Source organism: Erinaceus europaeus, chromosome 3, assembly GCF_950295315.1.
Source record: "Erinaceus europaeus chromosome 3, mEriEur2.1, whole genome shotgun sequence".
NCBI lineage: Eukaryota > Metazoa > Chordata > Mammalia > Eulipotyphla > Erinaceidae > Erinaceus > Erinaceus europaeus.
In genome coordinates, this window is record NC_080164.1 from 167439138 (window position 1) to 167462822 (window position 23685).

The 23685-nt window shown below is 41.9% G+C and overlaps 1 protein-coding gene across 2 annotated transcripts in view; it reads left to right on the top strand.

Moving 5' to 3' along the window:
* Window positions 1–4000: 4000 nt before the first annotated feature.
* SEPSECS (Sep (O-phosphoserine) tRNA:Sec (selenocysteine) tRNA synthase) overlaps window positions 4001–23685 on the top strand; it is a 46205-nt gene continuing 26520 nt past the window's right edge. Inside the window, exons 1-6 of one of the 2 annotated variants that reach the window (XM_060188263.1) lie at window positions 4001–4058; window positions 6450–6604; window positions 9203–9321; window positions 10290–10448; window positions 15046–15199; window positions 18830–18932. In XM_060188263.1, coding sequence (XP_060044246.1) covers window positions 6516–6604; window positions 9203–9321; window positions 10290–10448; window positions 15046–15199; window positions 18830–18932 — 624 coding nt within the window. In that variant the 5' untranslated portion in view covers window positions 4001–4058; window positions 6450–6515. Of the gene's footprint in view, window positions 4251–6449; window positions 6605–9202; window positions 9322–10289; window positions 10449–15045; window positions 15200–18829; window positions 18933–23685 lie in introns of both variants that reach the window. The other variant, XM_007535112.3, reaches the window with a different exon arrangement.

Below are 23685 nucleotides of genomic sequence, written 5' to 3' on the forward strand. Positions count from 1 at the left end.
CTGCAGGTGGGGAGCCGGGGGCTCGAACCGGGATCCTTACGCCAGTTCCTGCGCTTTGCACCACATGCGCTTAACCCACTGCGCCACCGCCCGACCCCCCTATTCCTTTATTTTATGTTGAAGAAAAACAAAGCTCAAGGACTATGAGTAGTGTGTCCGAGATCACACGACTAGTGACACAAGCAAAACTGGTACTTATGCATGCTGGGCCTATTTTAAAATTACGATATTCTTCCACGTAGACATGATGGGCCTAGATCTCTAGCAGACTCCTCTCCCACCGTCGCTGTTTGGGTCGACACACCCTGCCACTCCAGGAGGATGGGTCCTGCAATTTGTGCAGCCTGGATTGTTCCTAGCTATGACCACAGAATATGAGCTCAGACTTGCAGTGATGTGGAGGTTGCATGGGTCCCTGTGCTGATTATGGGCCCCAGACCAAATCGATGGGTTTTCAACTGACAATATTTGTATACCTTTCCAATATCTGGGAGCTACTTTCGTCCCTGATACAGTTTTCTTTTCTTTTCTTTTTTTTTAATTTTAATTTCTTTATTGGGGAATTAATGTTTTACATTCAACAGTAAATACAAAAGTTTGTACATGCATACCATTTCTAAGTTTCCCATATAACAATACAACCCCCACTAAAACCTCTGCCATCCTTCTTGGACCTGTATTCCCCTCCCCCCCCCCCCCCCCCGAAGTCTTTTACATTGGTGCAATATGCCAATTCCAGTTGAGGTTCTACTTGTGTTTTTCTCTTCTGACCTGATACAGTTTTCTAGTCCTACTTCCAGCTCTGACACCATCTCCCCAGACAATACCTTTAGCCCACCTGCATGTTAGTTGTCAGGCTCAGGCAAGTTAGTAAAGTCATGGGCCCCTTATAATATACCTAAAATAGTCGTGCTTTTTTCCAAAATGGAGACCCCAAATCTCATCGGCTATAGTCCTACCTAATTTAGGTTCCTGATTATTAAACGATTTGTTCTGCCTTGTATCTTAATGCTTTTTCAGCCACTAGGTTCCAGATGCTACTATGATGCCAACCTGACTTCCTTGAATGGATAACTTCACTGATGTGCCTTGGAAATCCACCTCTCCAGAGACCTGCCCCACTAGGGAAAGACAGAAACAGGCTGGGAGTATGGATTGACCTGCCAGCACCCATGTCCAGCGGAGGAGCAATTACAGAAACCAGACCTTTCGCCTTCTGCACCCCATAATGATCCCGGGTCCATGCTCCCAGGGGGATAAAGAACAGGAAAGCTTCCAATGGAGGGGATGGGATATGGAACTCTGGTGGTGGTAATTGTGTGGAATTGTACCCATCTTATCCTACAGTCTTGTTGATCATTCATTATTCAATCAATTTAAAAATAAAACAAAACAAAAATTATGATCTTCTAATGGACATGAAATTATTTGGATATTACCCTTTCTGTTAAAAAAAAAAAAAACCACTAGGAGCCCAGTAAATATTTATTAGGTAAGTGACTAGATGAGAACAGCTTTGGAGTACCTATTTTAAGATTGGCTCCACAGCCTGCATGTTTCAAATGCTTAAAATTTTTTTAAATCTTTATTTATTAGATAGAAACATTCAGAAATCTAGAGGGTACAGGGAGTTAGAGAGACACCAGCAGCCCTGCTTCACCACTTGCAAAGCTTTCCCCCTGCAGGTGGAGACCAGGGGCTCAAACCTGGGTCCTTGCACATTGTAACATGTGCGCTCAACCAGGCGCGCCACCACCCGGCCCCCATTTCAAATATCTTCAGTGAAGGAAAATATTGATGATGACTTTAGTTTTTGGAAACTTTTTTTTTCTTCTAAATGAAGACCAATGAAGAATGTGAGAGAATCAGCTGATTCCAACACTTTGTGTGTTCCTTCCATGATGAGATGAATGGCAGGATTTTTGTACATTTTACATGGGATTGAAGACTTCCTAAAAATGATCCTAAAATAAGTGCATTTTAAGACTAAAATTCTTTCTAAAAGACTGAATTTAATGCTCATGTAAAAAGGCAAGCTAAACTCTCACTTTTTTTGTGATTTGTCTTTCTTTGAAGTTTTATTTTTAAAAATATTTATTTATTTTGGATAGAGACAGAAATTGAGAGGGAAGGGAGAGACAGAGAGAGGGAAAGACACCTGCTGCACTGTTTCACCACTTGTGAGACTTTTCCTCACATGTGGGGACAGGGGTCTTGAACCCAGGTATTCATGTACAGTAATGTGTGCACTCACCCGGGTGTGCCACCACCCAGCCCCATCTGTGTGGTCTTATAGAATTCTCCTATGGTCTTTGTCATTCAACAAGTATCTGTGAGTAGCTACTATGTGTTCTGGCTTGTGGCTTGAACACAGACAGCAAATATCTTGCCAACCAGGAGCTCACATTGATGTTGAGTAAGACAGACAATTACTGAAAAGCAATTTGGCAAGTATTATGGCTGATAGATGGTGCGGTGTGCTTTATTAGGTGGTGTGCTAAGAACAGTGATAAGTTAGTGCACGCCACACAGCTAATTCCAAAAGGGCATGGGATGGGGAGGGGGAAGGTAAAAGCCTGATTTAGAGTATTTGTTGGTTTTTATGTATTTAAACATTCGCATCCTGGCTCATTCCAAACTACCAACATGTTGTCACTACAAAGGAAATTGAGAGGTAAATATTACATTATATCCTATTGCCACCACACAGACATAATAGATATAATCTCAAGTGTATAGAAAATAATAAAATGTAGTAATTAGGAAGTGTAAGTATTTATTACTTTTGCTCAACTACAATGGACCTAATCGCAAGTAAACACGTTTTATTTTAAAAGAGCAGCTGTATTTAAAAACCAGCTCACAAAATTACTAAACACTGAACAATTCCATCTCACTTGAGCAAGCCAGGGAAGACAAGTAGATTCTGCTGAGGTGAAGGCTGTAAGGAAACTGGAGGCTGCAATCCAACCTTTTATTTTTCTCTTATCTGACTCCTTGTGCTGGGTTGCTTAGTGGCCAAATAATTCATCAAATCAGTAACTTAAAAAGTCTATTTGGATCGACCTGCCAACGTTCATGTCTAGCAGAAAAGCGGTTACAGAAGCCAGGCCTCCCACTTTCGGCACCCCGTAAATAATTTTTATCCATGGTTCCAGAGGGATAAAGAATAGGGAAGCTTCCAATGGAGGGGATGGGATATGGAACTCTGGTGGTGGAAACTGTATGAATTGTACCGTTATCTTACAATCTTGTTAATCATTAATTAAAAAGTCTGTTGGTTTACTATTAGTCACTCTATACCCTGAACACTGTTTAAGGTGTTGGTGTGTGTGTGTGTGTGGGGGGGGGTTGGGAGTAGCAAAAACAAAAACAAAAAACCGAAAATGCTTGCTTCCTTCCTTTCTTTCTTTCTCTAGAGCACTGCTGAGCTCTGGCTTTCGGTGCTGTGGGCCACTGAACTTGGGACTTTGGAGCCTCAGGCCTGAGTCTCTTTGCAAAGCATTATGCTACTACACTCCCACCCCTTCCCTGTAGAGTTTCTATCCTGGGTTGAGTGTAAAACGAGCTAACAAAAACTTTCTATCAAGCGGATGCTAAGTGTCACCCCTAAAAAGTCTGTAGTGCAAAGGGTAAAAAATATAACCGGCATTATTATTGCATCAGGGGTTGTCGGGCAGTAGTAAATGGTTAACAATGTGCGAGTGGGGAGAAGTTCTGGAACCTGAGAAGCACGCTCTGAGAAACTGCAGCACATTCTCTGCAAGAGCTTATGATCCTACAAGACCAGAACACTCGGTAACTCAGGCCACTGTTCGCAGACAAGGCCAAGAGGTTGCCCTTTCCTCTTTGCTTCTCTGGGCACCCGCAGGCCTTTTTCTGGAGCGCCCGGGTTTGTCTGGACCAATCAGAAGCGACCAGGCGGGGCTAAGCCGCTCGGCTTCCAACGCGCATGCTCAGAGCCCAGACGCCACCTGCTCTCCCTATAAGACAGTTGCGCATGTGCGACAGCGAGAAGACAGATTTTTGTCCCTGGGCCTTGCCGTACCGTCCAGGCGGTGAGGGGCATTCTGGTTCCGTCGTGGGAAACCGCCGGTGGGGACCGTTTGTCCCTCGCCACAGCCACCACCGCCGACATGAACCGCGAAAGCTTCACGGCGGGCGAGCGGCTCGTGTCGCCGGCTTACGTGCGGCAAGGCAGTGAGGCCCGCCGCTCGCACGAGCACCTCATACGGCTGCTTCTGGAGAAGGTACCGAGCTGTCGGGCCCCTCCGCAGCCGCCGCGCCCCCCTACCCAGGTTTCCCAGGCTCCCTCCGCGCCGTGTCCTGCCTCCCCGGCCGCGTGCGCGACCCCGGGACCAGCCCGCAGCCCGGCGCCGCTCGCATGCGCAGTGCTGACGGGCAGAGCTCAGAACCTGCAAACCCCGCGAGAGACCCTCGCGGGCGCGCGGTCTCGCGATTTCAAGCCCAGCCGGCAGGGGCGCTCCAGTCCATCTGCGTTTGTGTTTGCAGAAAGGGCAAAGTTTACAGTCCCAGGGGACACAGTTGCAAACCATGATCTGTTACCTTTTTTTTTTTTTAGATTTTTTTTTTCCCCTTAAACTTTTAAAAAATCTTTTATTTACCCGTTGGATATTCACAGCCAAAAGTCGAGAGGGTAGGGAGTAGTAACAGAAAGGGAGAGAGACACCTGCAGCCCTGCTTCACCATTCACAGAGCATTTCCTCCCTGCATGTGGGAACTGGGGGCTTGAACTCAGGTCCTTGTGCACTGTAACGTGTGTTCGACCAGTGCATCATCCACGGGCCATCCCCCTTTTTTTTAACCGATAAAAAGTTTATTAGAATAAACAAGAAAATAGTTCCAAGAGATGAGATGGGCGGATAGTAACAAGGAACCATCTGCCTCAAAAGTGAGGCAACGAGGCATGTCGGCATAAAAAGAAACCAACTGCCTCCCAAACCTATTCTTTTATTACTCTTTAAAGCTTTATCTACCTGTCAGTCTATCTAAGAACCACTGGGTTATGGAGGTGCTGGGGATCAAACCTGGGACTTACGGTGCCTTAGGCATGCAAAGCTTTTTGCAGAACCACGGTGCAGTCCCCCCAGACCAATAACTTTTCAAAGCGCTTCCACCTAACCTCACCTACTGCCTGGCTTCCTGCAGAATTTTTCAGCTCTTTGAAATCTGACAAGTCCCCAGTTCTGACACCCCCAACCCAAGTGGAAGAGGTTTACATAAAGCTGCTAGACGCTGCCATTGAACAGGTCGGAGGGTTCTTTGTCAGCATTTCTCACAAGTGTCGCTCACTGTTCAGTAAGCCAGAGCAGGTGCTGGGGGCAGTCCTGCCCAGCTATCCAGTGTCACCCACATCGCCCCTGCTCACAGGGACTTGCCCGCCAGCAGCAGAGGTGGCAGGGAGAGGGCAGCAATCTCAACAGGTACTTTTCACGACAACATGACCGGAAGTTTCAAGTGTAGGTTTAGCGGTGCTCAGAGTCTTCCCCACCTGTACCCTTATGGAGCCAAGTTTAGGTCTGAAGTGTAGAAAGCAAGGAGCATGGCAGACTACTTGTTAAATGTAGAGCGTAGGATTTGCATGCCTGGGGCTTTAGAGATCCCAGGTTCAAGCCCCGGTACCACCCAGGGCCAAAGATGCATGATGATGTGGTCTCTCTCTCATAAAATTAACTTATTTTTTTAAGTTTTAAAAATCATTAAAACTTAGGTCTAGGGAACAATGGTCTATTTTTTAAAAAATATTTATTCCCTTTTGTTGCCCTTGTTTTATTGTTGTGGTTATTGTCGTTATTGATGTCATCGTTGTTGGAAAGGACAGAGAGAAATGGAGAGAGGAGGGGAAGACAGAGGGGAGAGAGAAAGACAGACACCTGCAGACCTGCTTCACCACTTGTGAAGCAACTCTCTGTAGGTGCGGAGCCAGGGGCTCGAACTGGGATCCTTACACAGGTCCTTGGCGCTTTGCGCCACCTGTGCTTAACCCACTGAGCAACGCCCTACTCCCGATTTCTTTTTTTTTTTTTTAATTGGGGCACTTAATGGTTTACAATCAACAGTAAATACTGTTGTTGGCACATGTGTAAAATTTCTGTTTTCTCTAAAACACTGTAACACCCCCCCCATCCTTTTCCAAGATCAGGCCCCAGAACCTGAAAGACCCCCCTGCTCCCAATCCTTTACTTTGGTGCAATACACCAAACCCAGTCCAACTTCTGCTTTGTGTTTCCCCTGCTGTTCTTATTTCTCATCTGCTGTCTGAGTGGGGTCATCCCATATTCATTCTTTGCTTTCTGACTTACCTTTAAGCTCCATCCAAGATGAGGTGATGAAGGTGAATTCATCATTTTTAAAAGCTGAGTAGCATTCCAACAGTGGTCTCCCTACATGTAACCGGTATGCCTTTTTTTTTTTTTTTTTTTTTTAAGGGAAAGTGTCCGGAGGATGGTTGGGATGAAAGTACACTGGAACTCTTCCTGCATGAACTTGCCATCATGGACAGCAACAATTTCCTGGGCAACTGTGGCGTGGGAGAGAGGGAAGGCAGAGTGGCATCTTCATTAGTTGCTCGACGTCATTACAGGTCTGATGTTTTTTTTTAAAGTAGGGTGTGGAAACAAGTCTTCTGTCCTCCTCCCTCCCTCCCAAACCAAATCTTTTAAAAATGACAGAACGTCTTACCTGTAACACACATCTTCCGTCTTCAGATGGTCTTGTAAATCAGATGCAAGGGGTGGGTAGGAACAATCTGACCAGGTGCTTTTCAAGGATAAAAATTGCTAGCATGTAGTGGTCACCCTGTCAGGCTGTGGGTGGCTGCAGTACAGGATCTGAGGTCTGTCTAATGTAACCCAACACACCTATTTGGTTGTGAGTATTTAAAATATATTAAGGCTGTTTTTAGTTTTCCTTGTTTTTTTTCCCCTAACATTGAGAGTTTTTTTTTTTTTTTTCCTTTTAACTTGTTTTATGTTGCTTTGCTCTGCTTTTGAGACTGATGTATGGGTAAGACTTTATTTTAGAAGAGGTTTTTTTTTTTTTTTTATAGTTCATCAGTTTATTATCAAAGACAGAGCAAAGTTGAGAGGGAAGGGGGAAATAGAGAAGGAGAGACAGAGAGACACCTGCAGCCCTGCTTCACCACTGGTGAAGCTTTCCCCCTGCAGGTGAGGGGCCGGGGGCTTGCACCCTAGTGCTGTGACACAGTATACCGGCTGACCACAGGAAGCTGGACACAGCACTCCCCTGACGTCAGCCTGGCGACAGGGCAAACTATAATCTGCGCAGAGGTACAGTGGATTGTGGGTGGGTCAAGTGGACTTCAACACAGGCAGCTGGAAGTCTGGCCTTTTTGGCCTGTGTTTCTCCTGCTCAAATGGATCCGGGCTGGGGCTGCTTGAGGTACCTGCTGTGGCGGCCTCTCCTGGGAACTGAACACGTGGGAAACTCGAAGACTTCGCTACAGCCAGATGAGTAGCCTATATATACCTCACTGGTGTTTGTTTATCTCGTGGGGCTGAACTTTTGGTAACTTCATTCATGGGCTTATGAGCCTGGCTTAATTAACCCTTCCTATAATTTCTTATTTCATGGTACTTAATATACTACGTCCTGCACTACTGTGCCGCCATAATAAAGCTTTGATGGTTTAAACCTGCTCCCAGCCGTGCCATAGCCAAGTCCACTTGCACCTCAGCAGAGTGTTTTGATGTTAATTATAACACCCTCGTCCTCGCACATGGCGACATGTGCACTCAACTAATGCGTCACTGCCTGACCCCTGGGTAGAGCTTGAAAACATTACTCATCTTCGTCCAAACTGAACCCTATTTTAAACGCCTTGCTTTGTTGCAATAGGAGAGTTGTATTATTACAGTATTAGAGCATTTCATTTAGATTAGTTTTTTTGAAGTTCTTTTTACCATTTCAGAAAGCCTTTCACAGTTCTGGTAACAATTTAAACAGTAGTGATTTGAATACAATCACATCTCTGTTCTCTGATAGTTCTCTAAAATATGGGTAGACTCCTGCCCTCCATGATTTTGAATCATGATAAATTCTTCTAGGGATAGTAGAATTTTATTTCAGTCAAAACTAATCATGATGAATGTGTAACTTGGGTGAAAAATTCCACAGTTAGCAATGGGCTGCTAACATGGTTGATAATATATGAAAAAAAACGTTTTGTCTGTGAAGTTTCAGTGGTAATGAAGTGTGACACCAGTGTTCTGTGATAATCCCAGGGTGCAGAACTTTGAGTCTAGCCATAAATTATATGCACATTTTTTTTTGAAGAGTATCCAGGGCTACTGTTAAATAGCATATAACATTTAATTTAAAATGAGTAAATTTGCATACTAATTTTCAAGAAACAGATCATTCTTTTAAGTTTAGGTAATATTTGAAACACCAGTTTTGTTTTGTTTTGTTTTGTTTTTTTCTCGTTGGAACTGAGTCCACAGCTCTTGTTAGGGATCTAGGAAAGAAGAATATTAATGTTGCATATCTTCTGGCTTTCTCTTCCTGCCTAACAAACCACCCAAATGGTAGTAACATTTATTATCTCTCATGGTTCTGTAGGTAAGCATTAAAGCAGAGCCAGGATGATTGCTTTGGGTCTGTCGTGCAGTTGTCGTTAGATATTCCTCAAAAGTTTGCTCATCTGCAGGTTCATAGGTGGGCACAGAGACAATTTAACTCATTTTGATCACTTGTTTCACGGGTAGTGTCTCCTGTGGCCAGGCCTTCTCCCAACAAGGTAGCCGAACTGTAAGAGCGACCCTCCACCCGCACCGCCCACTCATTCTCTAACAAGCCCTTCTAGAGGCCAGTAGGCTTCTTTTGACCTAACTTGGAAGTTTCTGGTCATCATTTAGGCTAGATTAATTCTGGCTAAACCAGTCACTACGGCTACCTCAGATTCAAGTGGAGAGGAATTCGACTTCCATCTTTTGGTGTGGCAGAAAGGATCGACGTGGTGACCATTTTTGGAGACAGACCACCACAGCCTCGCTGATGGATCTGTTACGATATCACCAGGATATTTTCACACTATTAAGAGTCTGGAAGGCACGTCTGAAATAGTCAAGCACTGCTTCTGGTGATTTCTGTGTAAGCCGTACAGTGGTTGCCTTAGAACACTGAGTGTTTTTGTCTAGTTTTTGGCCCATTTTTTGCTTAGGTTCATTCATGGAATCGGACGCTCAGGTGATATTTCTGCTGTGCAACCCAAAGCTGCAGGTTCCAGCCTTTTGAACAAAATCACCAATTCTTTGGTCCTGGACATCATCAAGCTAGCTGGTATGTGCTTTGGTAATCGTAATATTCTGGTCTGTTCCCTACCCCTCCCACCCCCATATAGACCTTTTCCTAACTTCCTTTTTTTTTTAACAACTTTTTTAAAATAGATATAAATGGGGAGGGAGGGCAGGTGGTGGCACACCTGGTTGAGTGCACATATTACTGTGCACGAGGATCCCAGGTTTGAGCCCTCGCTCCCCACCTGCTTGGAGGACTCTGCACAAGTGGCTCAGCAGGTCTGCAAGTGTCTGTCTTTCTGTTTTTCTGTTTTTGCCTCCAGGGTTATTGCTGGGGCTCTGTGCCTGTACTATGAATCCACTGCTTCTGGTGGCCACTTTTTTTTTTTTTTTTCCATTTTTACTGGATAGGACAGAGAGAAATGGAAAGAATTGGGGGGGGGGAATAGAGAGGGAGAGAAAGAGACACCTACAGACCTGCTTCACTGATTGTGAAGCAACCCCCCACAGGTGGGGAGCCAGGGGTTTGAACTGGATCCTTTCATGGGTCCTTGTGCTTTGTACTGTGTGCGCTTAACCCAGTGCATTACTGCCCAAACCCTCTATGTCCCTCTCTGTCTCCTCCTCTCCTCTCAATTTCTCTCTGTCCTAGCAAATACAATAGAAAAAAAAAAAAAAAAAAGGAAAAAGTGGTCTTTGGGAGTGGTGGATTCATAGTGCTGGCACCCTGGTGGCAGTGAAAAAAAAAAAGGATATTAATGGATTTTGAAGAAAAAAACCAAAAAAACATGTTTTTGTGTAAAAACCTTTAGAGTCAGGTAGTAGCCTTGAGCTTTTTCATAGAGCCATAGCCTGCAGCATCTATTTTGACGGGGAACTTTGTGAGAACAAGTCTAGAGGAAGCTGCACTAGGGTGACAGCTCTTATTATTTTATCAAGAGTATAGTTTCTGCAAGAAGGATGGCGGTTTTTCTGTGGGATAATGAATTTCTATTTTCTTCTCATCCCTAGGTGTGCACTCAGTGTCCAACTGCTTCGTAGTTCCTATGGCAACTGGTATGAGTTTAACTCTGTGTTTCTTAACGCTGCGGCACAAAAGACCAAAGGCCAAGTATATTATATGGCCGCGAATAGACCAGAAGTCCTGCTTTAAGTCTATGATCACTGCAGGTAAATGAAGAGATGCAGTGTATATAATGTTTTCATTATCATAGGATAATCAGAGTTTTTTTTTTATATTTTATTTTTTATTATTATTTATTTTCCCTTTTCGTTGCCCTTGTTGTTGTAGTTATTGTTGTTGATGATGTCATTGTTGTTGGATAGGACAGAGAGAAATGGAGAGAGGAGGGGAAGACAGAGGGGGAGAGAAAGACAGACACCTGCAGACCTGCTTCACCGCTTGTGAAGCAACTCCCTTGCAGGTGGGGAGCTGGGGGCTTGAACTAGGATCCTTAAGCCACTCCTGTGCTTTGCTCCACGTGCGCTTAAACCGCTGCACTACCACCCGACTCCCGTTAATCAGACTTTTTAATGTAGAGATGGGTAATTAAAAAAAGAAAGTGGAACCTGTTTCTATTCTTATTTATTTATTTTTGTTTTTATTTTCCCTTTTGTTCCCCTTGTTGTCTTTATATTGTTGTTGTAGTTATTATTGTTATTGTTATTGATGTTGTTGTTGTTGGATAGGACAGAGAGAAATGGAGAGAGGAGGGGAAGACAGAGGGAGAGGAAGATAGACACCTGCAGACCTGCTTCACCGCCTATGAAGCGACTTCCTTGCAAGTGGGGAACCGGGGGCTTGAACCGGGATCCTTAAGTCGGTCCTTGCTTTTTGCGCCACGTGTGCTTAACCCACTGCGCTACCACCCAACTCCCTTTTTTATTATTTTTAACTTTACTTATCTATTTTACTTGAGAAAGAAATTATTTGAGAGAGAAGTTGAAACAGGGAGAGAGGGAGACAGACAGAGAAACACCTGCAGCCCTGCTTTACCACTCTTGAAGCTTTCCCTTGAAGGTGGGGACCAGGGGCTTGAACCCAGGTTCTTGTTCATGGTTGTACATGCGTTTAACAAGATGTGCCACAGCGTAACTCCACTTTAAAAAAAAAAAAAATTGGCACACCACATGCAGTTTGCCATCTTAAAAATTTTTTAAAAATATATTTATTTATTGGACAGAGACAGCCAGAAATTCAGAGGGAAGGGGGTGATACGGAGAGCGACACCTGCATCACTGCTTCACCACTCAAAAAACTTTCCCCCTGCAGGTGGGGACTTGGGCTTCAAACCTGGGTCCACGTGCATTGTAACATGTGCCCTCAACCAGCTATACCACCACCCTGCCCCTGCAGTTTACCATCTTAATTATTTTTAAGCGTACACACATTTACATTGTCGTGTGACCACTATGACTAGCCATCTCCAGAATACTTTGATCCTTCCAAATTGAACCTCATACTATTAAAAAACAATTTATTCTTTTGAATACTCCAGTCATTGGTAACTACCAGTTTATTTTCTGTGTCTCTGAATTTGACAACTCAAGTTCTTCATATAAGTAGAATCAGAGTTTTATCTTTTTGTGACTGGCTTATTTCAGTTAGCATCTGTGTATCTTTTTTTTTAAAATTTTTTAAAAACTATTTTCCCTTTTGTTCCCCTTGTTTTTCATTGTTGTAGTTATTATTGTTGTTATTGATGTTGATGTTGTTGGATAGGACAGAGAGAAATGGAGAGAGGAGGGGAAGACAGAGAGGGGGAGAGAAAGACAGACACCTGCAGACCTGCTTCACCACCTGTGAAGCGACTCCCCTGCAGGTAGGGAGCAGGGGGCTCGAAAAGGGATCCTTCCACCGGTCCTTGTGATTTGCGCCATGTGCGCTTAGCCTGCTGGGCTACCGCCCGACTCCCAGCATCTGTGGATCTTAAGGTCCACCTGTGTTAGTGCATGTGTCAAAATTCGTGCTTTTTAAAAGACGGAATAATAATCCTTTGTGTCTGCATCCCACATTTTATGTGTTCTTCCTTTCACCAGTGGGCTCTTGGGTTGCTTCTACCTTTGGGCATTGTTAAAATACTGCCGTGAACATGGCTGTCCTGATGCCTGTAAGAATCCCTGCTTTAAGACTTTTAACATGTCCTCATAAATGGCACTGCTGAGTATACATACCCATTCTTTAAATGAGGTCACGACTGTCTGCCCTACCAGGTTGTTTTGAGAATTAAATGGTATAGTGTCTGAAAATGCCCAACACCAAGTTCTGGAGCATAAAAGATATTTCAGGAGTGTCTGCTGACTGCACATTTGTTGGTATGCTTCTAAAAACCCCTCTGTTTCATTAGTTTAATCCCCCCTGCTTAACACTATTCTATTTACATAACCACTTCATTCTATTTACATAACCGCTGTTAACAAGCGCCACCCTCCCTCCAGGGCATTGGTGGTTCAGTGATAGAATTCTCACCTGCTCCGCCCCCTCTCCTTGTCACACCCTGATTTGCACCAGTCACTTTTCTCTCCACCCTCTCTGCATCGCATCCTGTTCCCACCCTACTGGGCTAGTATATTTATAAGGACAAGATTGTTGTTTTTAGTTTAGCTTAGCTTGGTATAGATTGCGCTGTGTCCTGCATGAATAAAGAGATACTGCATACAACCCAGCCATGAGTCCTGGGTCGTCTGTTACTGGCCCTTGAAGCCAGCCCGGCGAAAACAACACACACTAATGGAGAACACAGAAATTCTCGCCGTGAGACAAAGTCAAGGCAGGGATGCTGTCATCATGAAGTACAGCTGAATCCAAAACCTTAAATTGGCATTTTATTATTTGACTTGCTTAGTTCAAGACAAATCTGAGGATTTAAGGTACTTTTTGAGTGGTCTTTTGAAATAAAGACTATTGGACTATAATTAAATTGCATAAGTAATACTAGAGAAACTCATGTAAAGGGATTCATATTTTCAACATGTAACAGAAAATGATGGACTTTTGAAGATAAACTGGTTTATACTAAGTGACATAAATTTTATTTTTTGTGGTATAAGTTTTCTTTTTTCTTTTTTTGCCTCCAGGGTTATTGCTGGGGCTCGGTGCATGTACTACGAATCCACTGCTCTTAGAGGCTGTTTTTTCCCTTTTGTCGTCCTTGTTATCTTTGTTGTTATTGGTGCCATTGTTGTTGGATAGGACAGAGAGAAGTCGAGAGAGGATGGGAAGACAGAGAGGGGAGAGAAAGACAGACACCTGCAGACCTGCTTCACTGCTTGTGAAGTGACCCCCCTGCAGGTGGGGAACCGGGATCTGTATGCGGGTTCGTGCACTTTGCTCCATAAGCGCTTAATCCGCTGAGCTACCGCCCGGCCCCCGTGGCATAAGTCTCTTAAATTAAATCCTATTAACCAAGTAACTGTAAATCATAAACTCATGGAAAAGATTGCCATATTGAAAAACTGGAAACTTTTCAAAACTATGCCATGATCTATAGTTTATATTATTTATATTTTTCCATCCTTCCTTTGTTGCTAATAGTGTGTATCCGTAGAGAAGCAGGATGGTGTGTTTGCCTTTATGTGTTTGAAAGCAGACAGTGCTGGGTCTAGATATTTACAAAGTAATAGAAAACTAGCTGTCTTTAGGGATTTCAAACATTGTTCCCATAGACGCACATATATAGATATAATACGCGCATACTTCTCAACAAATATATTTGTATTAGTGATTTGATGGTGCTTGGTACCTTTTTATTTCTGAAGAGAGAGTGCAGACAGCTTGCTATGGGATCCAGAGCACAAGTGTAAAGGACTCCTTCTTCACTTTATTTAACTTCCTGTCTGACCTTGGGGAAGCCTCTTAATCTTCCTCAACTTTCACTCCCTTATCTTTGAAATGAGGGAGCTGAGCTGATGGTTTCCGAATCCCCTGTATCTTTCAAATCCGTGAATCCAACCAGCTGCTAGATTTGGTATTTGAGAATGAAGATTAGATGCAGCCACGTAATGTTATGAGCAACAAATACTTCCCGAGTTTTCTTGTCTGATGTCTAAGACCGGACACGGAGATTGTACTGTCATCTCAGAGAATTTGCTAGTGTCACAAGGCACTTAATTCTGTAAGTGCTGTTGTACATTCAGTGTATGCATTGCATTTACAACACTTCCAGTTTGTCCAAGGCTACACTGTAGTTATGTAGGTGGAACTTTGGTCATGTGTTAGCTAAGTTTAATAATTTGATATTTTTAAAGCAATTGATATACTTACATTATTGAAGGTTATGCAGTGGGCCAGTGATCTTCAGGGAACTGAAATTCATTACATTCTTCTTTAGAGGTAAAACATTAAGCTGATGTTTGTGATTCATTTCAGTGCTGCCCTGATTAGATTCTTTTTGCTTGTGTTACAAATAAAGTCAGCTTCAAAACAAAGTTTAAATGTTGCCCTCTAAGAGTACGTAGATATACTTTTCTGTGACCTGAAATGGAACTTAAGTAATCCTGTTTATTGTCACTTGCCAGGTATCTATCTAACTTTTGTTTTCTTTATTGTTAGTCTTTTTCGTTGCTGTGGAGTATTCAAGTAGACTCGGGGTCCCACTGCGACCTAACTGTCCTTCACATGATTGTCACCTGCTTTTGACTTACATATATATGGAGCCAGTCTTTATTCCTGTTGAAGGGTTCATCAACCAAAGTAGTCATTCCAAGTTCTTTTGCAGCGTGGCCTTTGGTTCACACTAACATTTTGATTTCTGCTTGCCTTGGTTAGGTTTTGAGCCTGTGGTCATAGAGAATGTTCTGGAAGGAGACGAGCTGCGTACAGACCTGAGAGCAGTGGAGGCTAAAGTCCAGGAACTTGGACCCGACTCCATTCTCTGTGTTCATTCTACCACTTCCTGTTTTGCTCCAAGGGTGCCTGATAGGTAAGTAATTTGTGACTATTGCCTTTAGGTGTTGTTGACTCATCATTAAACAAAATAGAGATATACCATTTTTCAAATCTGCTTAAATAATGTTTTTATTTGTTTTTTGCTCATCATTATTGGGACCATAGAGCTCTGGACTTTTTCGTATATGTGTGTGTGCGCGCGCGTGTGGGTATGGAGAGACAGAAACAGAGACAGGCAGAGAAAGGGAAAGACATGACAGCATCAGAGCTCCCCAGTACAGTGAGGTCTCTGCTTGGATCTGGGTCATACACATGACAAACTAGGAGCACTAGCCAGGTGAGCTATGTTGGCAGCCTTTAAATAATGTTTGAAAATGAGAAAAAAAATAATGTTTGAAAATAAGTTGGTGAATGATCTGCTTAAGAAAATAGATCAACCTTATACAGAAGTAGTGACTTCTTTATTTCATTTCAGTGCTTTGAACAGATGTGCTCGGTGCTTCCAACTTTTAAAAACTATCTTAACTTTGGGTTTCTTGTAGCATCGAGTGATACTTAAGTTTTAATTAATGGAATCACAGAACTTGGCAATAATTAATGCATGTGAGCTTTTATTATAGACAGGCTTTAAGAGACAATTTTAAAATGATGCTCTTAAAAATTTACCTTGTTTTGTTGATGAGTTTAATTTTAAGATTGTATTGCATATGCTTTAGGTGTTTATTACTTACCAATCAGATTTGAAATTTGCATTGCAATATTAAATAAACACTCCTCTTTATCTTCATTGGTGGTTTTGATGTCTTAAAAAATGTTAATGGGATAGAAGTAAATTGCATTTTGCAAGTCAAGTATTCTGTATTGGTTTTGTTATTTATCATTGAAGCTAGTTTTGGTTTTGTTCAATTTTGAATACCTTTTTCTTGAATGTTTACAGTATACCTGTTGGAGAGTTAAGGATTTTACATGTATCTGAAGACACATGTAAAATGTGTAGGGCATGTAGGACTTCTTGTCAGTCAGCCAAATTCATTTGTCACTTTTTAGTGATACTATGTAATGAATGTTTTTCATGAGTGAGCTTTAAGAGAGTGATGATATAAATTATTAGTGATATGGCTGGGCATCTATTACAATTTATATTGATTTCTTTATATTAATGTTAATTATCTTAATTTGAATGGACATATATGTGTGTATACACAGACATAATAAGCCTTTATTAGTTTATATATTGTCTTTATTAGTTCATTAAACATAGAATCAAGAGAAATATTTTTTAAAAAGTATATCATTTCTCTTAACTGAGAAATACCTTTTTTCTTTTGTTGCTCTTGTTGTAGTTGTTATTGTTGTTAAAGCTGTTGTTGTTGTTGTTGGATAAGACAGAGAGAAACTGATAGAAGGGGAAGACAGAGAGGAGGAGAGAAAGACAGATTCACCTGCAGACCTGCTTCACCGCTTGTGAAGCGACCCCCCTGCAGGTGGGGAGCTGGGGCTCTAACCGGGATCTTTATGCCGGTCTGTGCACTTTGTGCCATGTGCACTTAACCCACTGCGCTACCGCCCAGCCCCCTGAAAGTATTTCTCTTAAGTTCTGCTTGAAAACCACATAGTTCCTTGTGTAGTTCTCGTCTCTTCTAATACATTATATAGGTGATGTTTGAAAAAACCATTTATTACTCTGCATTCTTCCTAAAAGTCTTTTTTTTTTTTTAATTTCTTTATTGGGGATTAATGTTTTACATTTGATAGTAAATATAATAGTTTGTACATGCATAACATTTCTCAGTTTTCCACATGACAATACAACCCCCACTAGGTCCTCAGCTGATAAATACCTTAAATTGGCTTCTAAGTTAGAATATAATCTGATTCACATGGCATATTTTTCTGCTTTTCCTTGCATAACTTTCTACACCTTGATTTCGTCAGTTAATTTTAGTTCAAACTACTCATGGGGCTGATGGCTGGGTCACCCAGTAGGAGTGCACATATTCTGCTAGGTGTGAGGATGTGGGTTCAAGTCCTGGTCACCACATGAGTGCGCCTGCAGGGGGAAGCTTCCTGGATGCTTCGGTATCTTGCCTTCTTTCTTTGTCTTTTTTTTTTTTTTTTAATTTCTTTATTGGGGGAATTAATGACTTATAGTCAATAGTAACAGAAAATGCAATAGTTTGTACGTGTGTAACACTTCTCATGCTCAGTCTTTCCCTTTGTCTCTCCCTCCCTTCCTCCCTCCTCCCCTCCTTCTCTCTAACCCTCTGTCCAGAGGAAAGACAAATCTGGCTGTTAGGACCAGTGGAGTCATGCAGGCACTGAGCCCCTGTGATAACCATGGTGGCAATAAATAAATTAATAAATAAAACTTACTTTTGAGTGACTAAGAAATTTTTTTTTTTTAAATAGTATTCCTACAGAGGTTGTTACGAAAGAGACTTTCATTAGAATAAACTGATAGAAGTTCCTTTTATAACCAAACAGAAGGTCTGTTTTGTTAAAAACAACATCTGCTTAGTTTAAGTAACAAAGGGTTTGTGTGTGTGTGTGTAATTGTGAGGCTTATGGAAATGAATGACAAAAATGAATTCAATTCATAAAACTTTAGGAAGCAAATTAAAAACTTATAACAGATGAACAGATTAGTGTCATTCCTCTTTGTAATTTTAAAAAACATTAATATGCATCTACTAAGAGATGTGTTATGCACAGCTGGGTAATAGTGTACAGAAAAAGGTCCTTCTGGAAAAGAGCTTTTTAATACAGTCCATAGGTCTATGCATGTTTCTCCCCATTGAAAAACAACTTCTATTGTATAAAACACCTTGCTACTAACACCTTTAAATAGTGAAAAATTAATTTATTGAATAGTAGGGTTTAGTGTTAGCTACTTAGGGTGAAGACATTTCTAGTAGAGATAACCTCAGTGACAAGTAATATTTAGTTTTGTGAAGGAACATTTATCTAACTGAAATTTATCGCCTTATTTTGCATAAAGTTAGACTCTCAATTTGCCTTAATAGAGGTGTCAAATGAAGAAGTAAGAGTGAATTCAAATCAGCAACTATTTAAAAAAGATTTTTTAGTATCCAAGTTGTTGGATAATGTTATTTTGGTATAGAGACATTTTAATGTTCTGTATTTTTTAATACATTAAAGTCAATTTGAAATGTTTTTTTTTTTTGCTTTATGAGATGCTTAATGTGAGATTTCTGGAGATTTCATGGCATGCTAATTATCTAGCAGATATTAGCTCTAGTTTGATAGGCAACCCAAAACACTTAAAAATGAGTGGGCCTCCTCCTAAGGGGTTGTGATAAATAATCAGGGTCATTATAAATAATCAGTTTCTTACTTTTTATATAGGAAAGTTTAAAGTATATTAAAAGCTGCCATCCATAGAGATATTTGATCAAAGCACACTTTATCATTTGTCGGCAGCATTAATTTAAAAGCTCTTTTTTTTTAGGATTAAAAGTGTCTGCTGTGTATTTTCAGGCTGCCAAATCATATGCTAAGATATTGCAGTAGAAGTTTCACTTCTGTCTTCCCCTTCCATTGTAGGTTAAGGATGACTATTACATTAATAATAAAAAAAATTCACACTGCAACTTATACAGTACAGTGTAAAATATGTCTCTCTCCTGAATATTTATGTTTGCAGAGTAGAAGAATTGGCTGTGATTTGTGCTAATTACAATATCCCACATATAGTCAACAATGCGTATGGAGTGCAGTCTTCGAAGTGTATGCACCTTATTCAGCAGGTAAGAGAATTTAAAAGCACATGCCATGAGAGAAAGGATTTTTGACATCCTCTGTAGTATTATTACTTTCTTCTTATTATCACTTAGTATAGGCAGATACTCTGCCCCTTCTGCGGATGGAACATTGGGAATTTGCACCCAACATCCTCTCAGTGAAGGCACTGTATATGATGATGATCAGACTTTGGTTTGAATAACCTTAGAAATGTTTCAGTAGTTTTATTTTTTAACTTAAAACAGTCCTTATCATCAGAGCTCTCATTTTTATACTATACTTGATTGTAGTGTTTTTGAAGTTACAATAAATCCTCACTAATGTGGGATTCTTGGAAACTGCTGACTTGAAGGAAGAAAAAAAAAAAAATATATATATATGTCTTGAAACTAGGCACTTACATGTTCTTTACATGACATTAATCGAAGATAGTACTGGGCATTTATGATTTTGTTTTGCATTTAATATTTTAAATCCCATTACATCTTTCACTGGAAATTACTTCATTTATAAATATCCAAACACATCACTATGGAGTTGCCAGGCTTTACAGTTTTTGGTTAGTCTTTATAAACACCAGCTATATCCAGGTCATCTGCTTCAGTGCCCAGTTTTGACAATATTCTAATTTTGAAATACACCTTCCCATCCTATTGAGAATGTGTGTCATTGTCATGAACCTTATAAGGCTTTGTGTGTTCAAGCCTCTGCAGCTGTTCTGACTCTTTTCTCTCTTTTTGGTTAATTTATTTTACTTTTAGTGTGTGTGAGAGAGAGAAATACAGAGAAGAAAATGCAGAGAGAGAGAGAGAGAGAGAGAGACAGATGGGGAGAGGGGAGAGAGAGAGAGAGAGAAGCACTGCTCAGCTCTGGCTTATAGCGTTGGTTGAACCTGGGATGTTGGAGCCTCAGGCATGGAAGTCTTTTGCTCAACCAGGACCTGTCTCCCCCCAGTCTGACTTCACTGCTGCTGCCTCCCGCCCCGTCTCTGCTTACACATGCCTTTTTCTGTTTCTGCCTTGCGCCACCTGGTGCACAGTGCTGGATGCCGGCTCTGGCTGGTTTGTGCCTCTCACTGAATTGCTCTTCTAGACAATTGCGTGACTTCTCTCCTCACTTTCTTCAGGTCAGTGAGACTGCCTCAGATGCACTGTCCAAAATCACACCTCCCCCTTCCTCTCTGTCATTTTCTATTTCCTTTCTCCAGCTCTACCGTATTCATTGCTTTTAAGATGCAAAACCTCCATATTATCACACTGCTGAATTGTTGTTGTTTTTTTTTTACACCTAGCAGTATTTTTTTTTTTCAGATGGATCCACAGTGGTTTTTTTTTTCTACCTACAGGTATGTAAACTTAAGAAGCTTCGCTTCTTAACATTGATGTCCTCTAACTCTTTTGGCAGCACTTATCACTATTTGGTACGATGTACTAGTTCAGTTCTTGATAATAATTAGGCTTACGGTTCTATCCAGCCAGAACCGGCTGACTTCTCTAGTGATGTATTTTTTTGCACCTCTCCTCTCTTTCCTCTTCTCTACCTCTTTGCTTTCACTAGCCTTGATTCTTTTAAAAATCAATACAGTAGACTTAGAAAAGTAAGGGTGAAGTAAATAATTTTCAGTCATTTATTGTGCTTACAAATATCCTTAAGGGGGCTGGGTGGTGGCACACCTGGTTGAGCGTACATGTTGCAGTGGGCAAGGACCCAAGTTCGAGCCCCCGGTCCCCACCCACAGGGGGAAAGCTTCACAAGTGGTGAAGCAGGGCTGCAGGTCTCTCTCTGTCTCTCTCCCTCTCTGTCACCCCCTTCCCTCTCCATTTCTGGCTGTCTCTATCTGATAAATAAAGATTAAAAAAAAAATTTAAAAAGCACAAATATCCTTAAGAATATAGCTACTTTTTTCTTTTCTTACGTGCAGTGTTGATTTTTGCATAGTTGTGATAATTGTGTACATTTACCTTGGGTTTTAAAAACTTCGTGAAAAAGGACCAGCAAGATGGCTCCCTGGTCGCACCTGCTTTGTCGTGAGCACAGCCCAGGTTCTAGCTCAGCCCTCACAGCGCTGGGGGAAGCTTCCTTGTGGTGTCTCCCTCTGTCCCTGTCTCTCCTCTTCTATATGGAAAATAAAAATCTGCCTGGGCCAGTGAAGTCCTGACGAGGACAAAAAACAAAACTAGCTTTAATTCATCTCATAGCTTGTGTTTATATTTCATTTGCTGACACCACGTGTCTGTATCCTGCTAGATTTATAAAATCTATTAGCTCATTTCTAGCAATATAAGGTGTACTTTTTTTTTTTTCCCTGACTGGGAAACTTGGACTGGACTTTTTTTTTTTTAAAGATTTTTAAAAAATATTTTATTTATTTATTTCCTTTTTGTTGCCTTTGTTGTTTTTATCATTGTTGCTATTATTATTGCTATTACTGATGTCGTTGTTACAGATAGGACAGAGAGAAATGGAGAGAGGAGGGGAAGACAGAGAGGAGAGAAAGATAGACACCTGCACACCTGCTTCACCGCTTGTGAAGCGACCCCCCCTGCAGGTGGGGAGCCAGGGGCTAGAACTGGGATCCTTACACCAGTCCTTGAGTTTCATGCCATGTGCGCTTAACCCGCTGTGCTACAGCCCGACCCCTGAGGTGTACTTTTTATTGTTCCTACAAATAAAGAGATAAACCCAGGAGGTTAAGTGACTTGCCCAAGATCTATAGCTGTAAAATGGTCTATTTCATTGTGATTCCAAAGCTCAACTTTCTGTTAGAAACCAAGACACTGAAATTCCAGCTGAACAACCAATGAAGAAGGGTAAAAACTGGAGTAAAGGAGATCACTCAACCTTGGAGCACGGGACTTGCATGCCCATGGCCCCACAGACCCTAGACTCAATCCTTGGCACCACCTGATGCCACAGTTGAGGGGTGCTGCGGTCTTTCTGTCTCTTAATAATAGACACATAAAAGATAATTTTCACTAAAATGTTCCAGATTATTTTAAGAGTGATGTCACAGGAACTATGAATGTGAAGCACAGAACACATTCTAGAATGCGTATGTAGACCCCAGAAGTTGACTGTGAAGAGTTTCTCCTTTTGTTTATAGTAAATCGACTAACTTGATAGGCCCACAGAATGTGGATATTAGGACAGATCAGTGGAGACGGATGCAGTAGTCACACAAACACATAGCATTATGACTTGAGGGTGAGAATGACTTGGGAAGTTCCAGATTATGTGAAGTTGTCACTTTGTTCATGAAGAGTTTGAGAGGGCAGACAACATAGCTCAGCTGGGAGGGTGCATGCTTCACCAGAATGAGACCCTGCTGCTTGAGCCCCCGAGTGCAGCCCACGGCAGTACTGTAGTATCAGGAGATACTTGCGTGCTTTGGTGTCTTTCCCTGTCTCTCCTTGTTTCTCTCTTTGAAAAACATCAACCCAGAGGTTTGGTGTATTGCACCAGAGTAAGACGTGGTGGTGGGGGTTGGGGGGGAGACAGGGTTCAGGTCCTGGAACGTGATAGCAGAGGAGGACCTAGAGGGGTCTGAATTGTTACATAGAAAACTGAGAAATGTTACACATATACAAACAAACCACTGTATTTTACTGTTGACTATAAAGCATTAATTCCCCCAATAAAGAAAAGTAAAAGGGAGTCGGGTGGTAGTGCAGCTGGTTAAGCGCACACAGTGCAAAGCACAAGGACAGGTGTAAGGATCCCCATTCGAGCCCCCGGCTCCCCACCTGCAGGGGTGTCACTTCACAGGCGGTGAAGCAGGTCCGCAGGTGTCTGTCTTTCTCTCCCCCTCTGTCTTCCCCTCCTCTCTCCATTTCTCTCTGTCCTATCCAACAACGATGACATCAATAACAACAATAACAACTAAAACAACAATAAAAAACAAGGACAACAAAAGGGAAAAAAATAAGAACAAAACAAAACAACAACAGCAACAACACCCAGGGGGCTGGGAAGTGGTGCACCAAGTTAATCGCACACTTACCATGCTCAAGGACCTGGGTTCAAACCCCGCTTACCATCTGCGGGGGGAATGCTTCACGAGTGGAAAAGCAGGTCTTCAGGTGTCTACCTATCTCACACTTTATTTTCCCCTCCCCTCTCGATTTCTGTCCTATCTAATAAAAAATAGGGGGAGGAGGAAAAAAAAAGAAGGAAAATAGTCACTTATATAGTGACTATTAAATAGGAGTGATGGATTCATAGTGATTCAGAGTGATGGATTCATAGTGATTCAGAGTGATGGATTCATAGTGATTCAGAGTGATGGATTCATAGTGATTCAGAGTGATGGATTCATAGTGATTCAGAGTGATGGATTCATAGTGATTCAGAGTGATGGATCCAAGCCCCAGTGGTAACCCTGGTGGCAGTCAGTCAGTCATCCTCCTCCTCCTCCTCCTCCTCCCTCCCCCTCCTCCTCCTTCCTCCCCCTCCTCCTACTCCTCATCATCATCCCTGAGTGGTGAAGCCCTGGTGACGACAAGTGCCGTTGAATTTGAGAGAAGTCAGTTATATTTCTTATCCACAGGCCTAATTGCCAAATCATGCACCAAATGTTTACAAGGTTCCCACTAATGTGCCCCTGATTGGCACTGGGAATGTGATACTGAGAACCACAAAATCCTTACCTTCCTAGAGCAGAATGACAGATCTGGATGAACACTCTGATACTCGGGGAAGGGCGTCAGACTAGATGGAGTGACCTGGGTAGGCTTCTCCAAAAAGTAACACTTGAGAGAA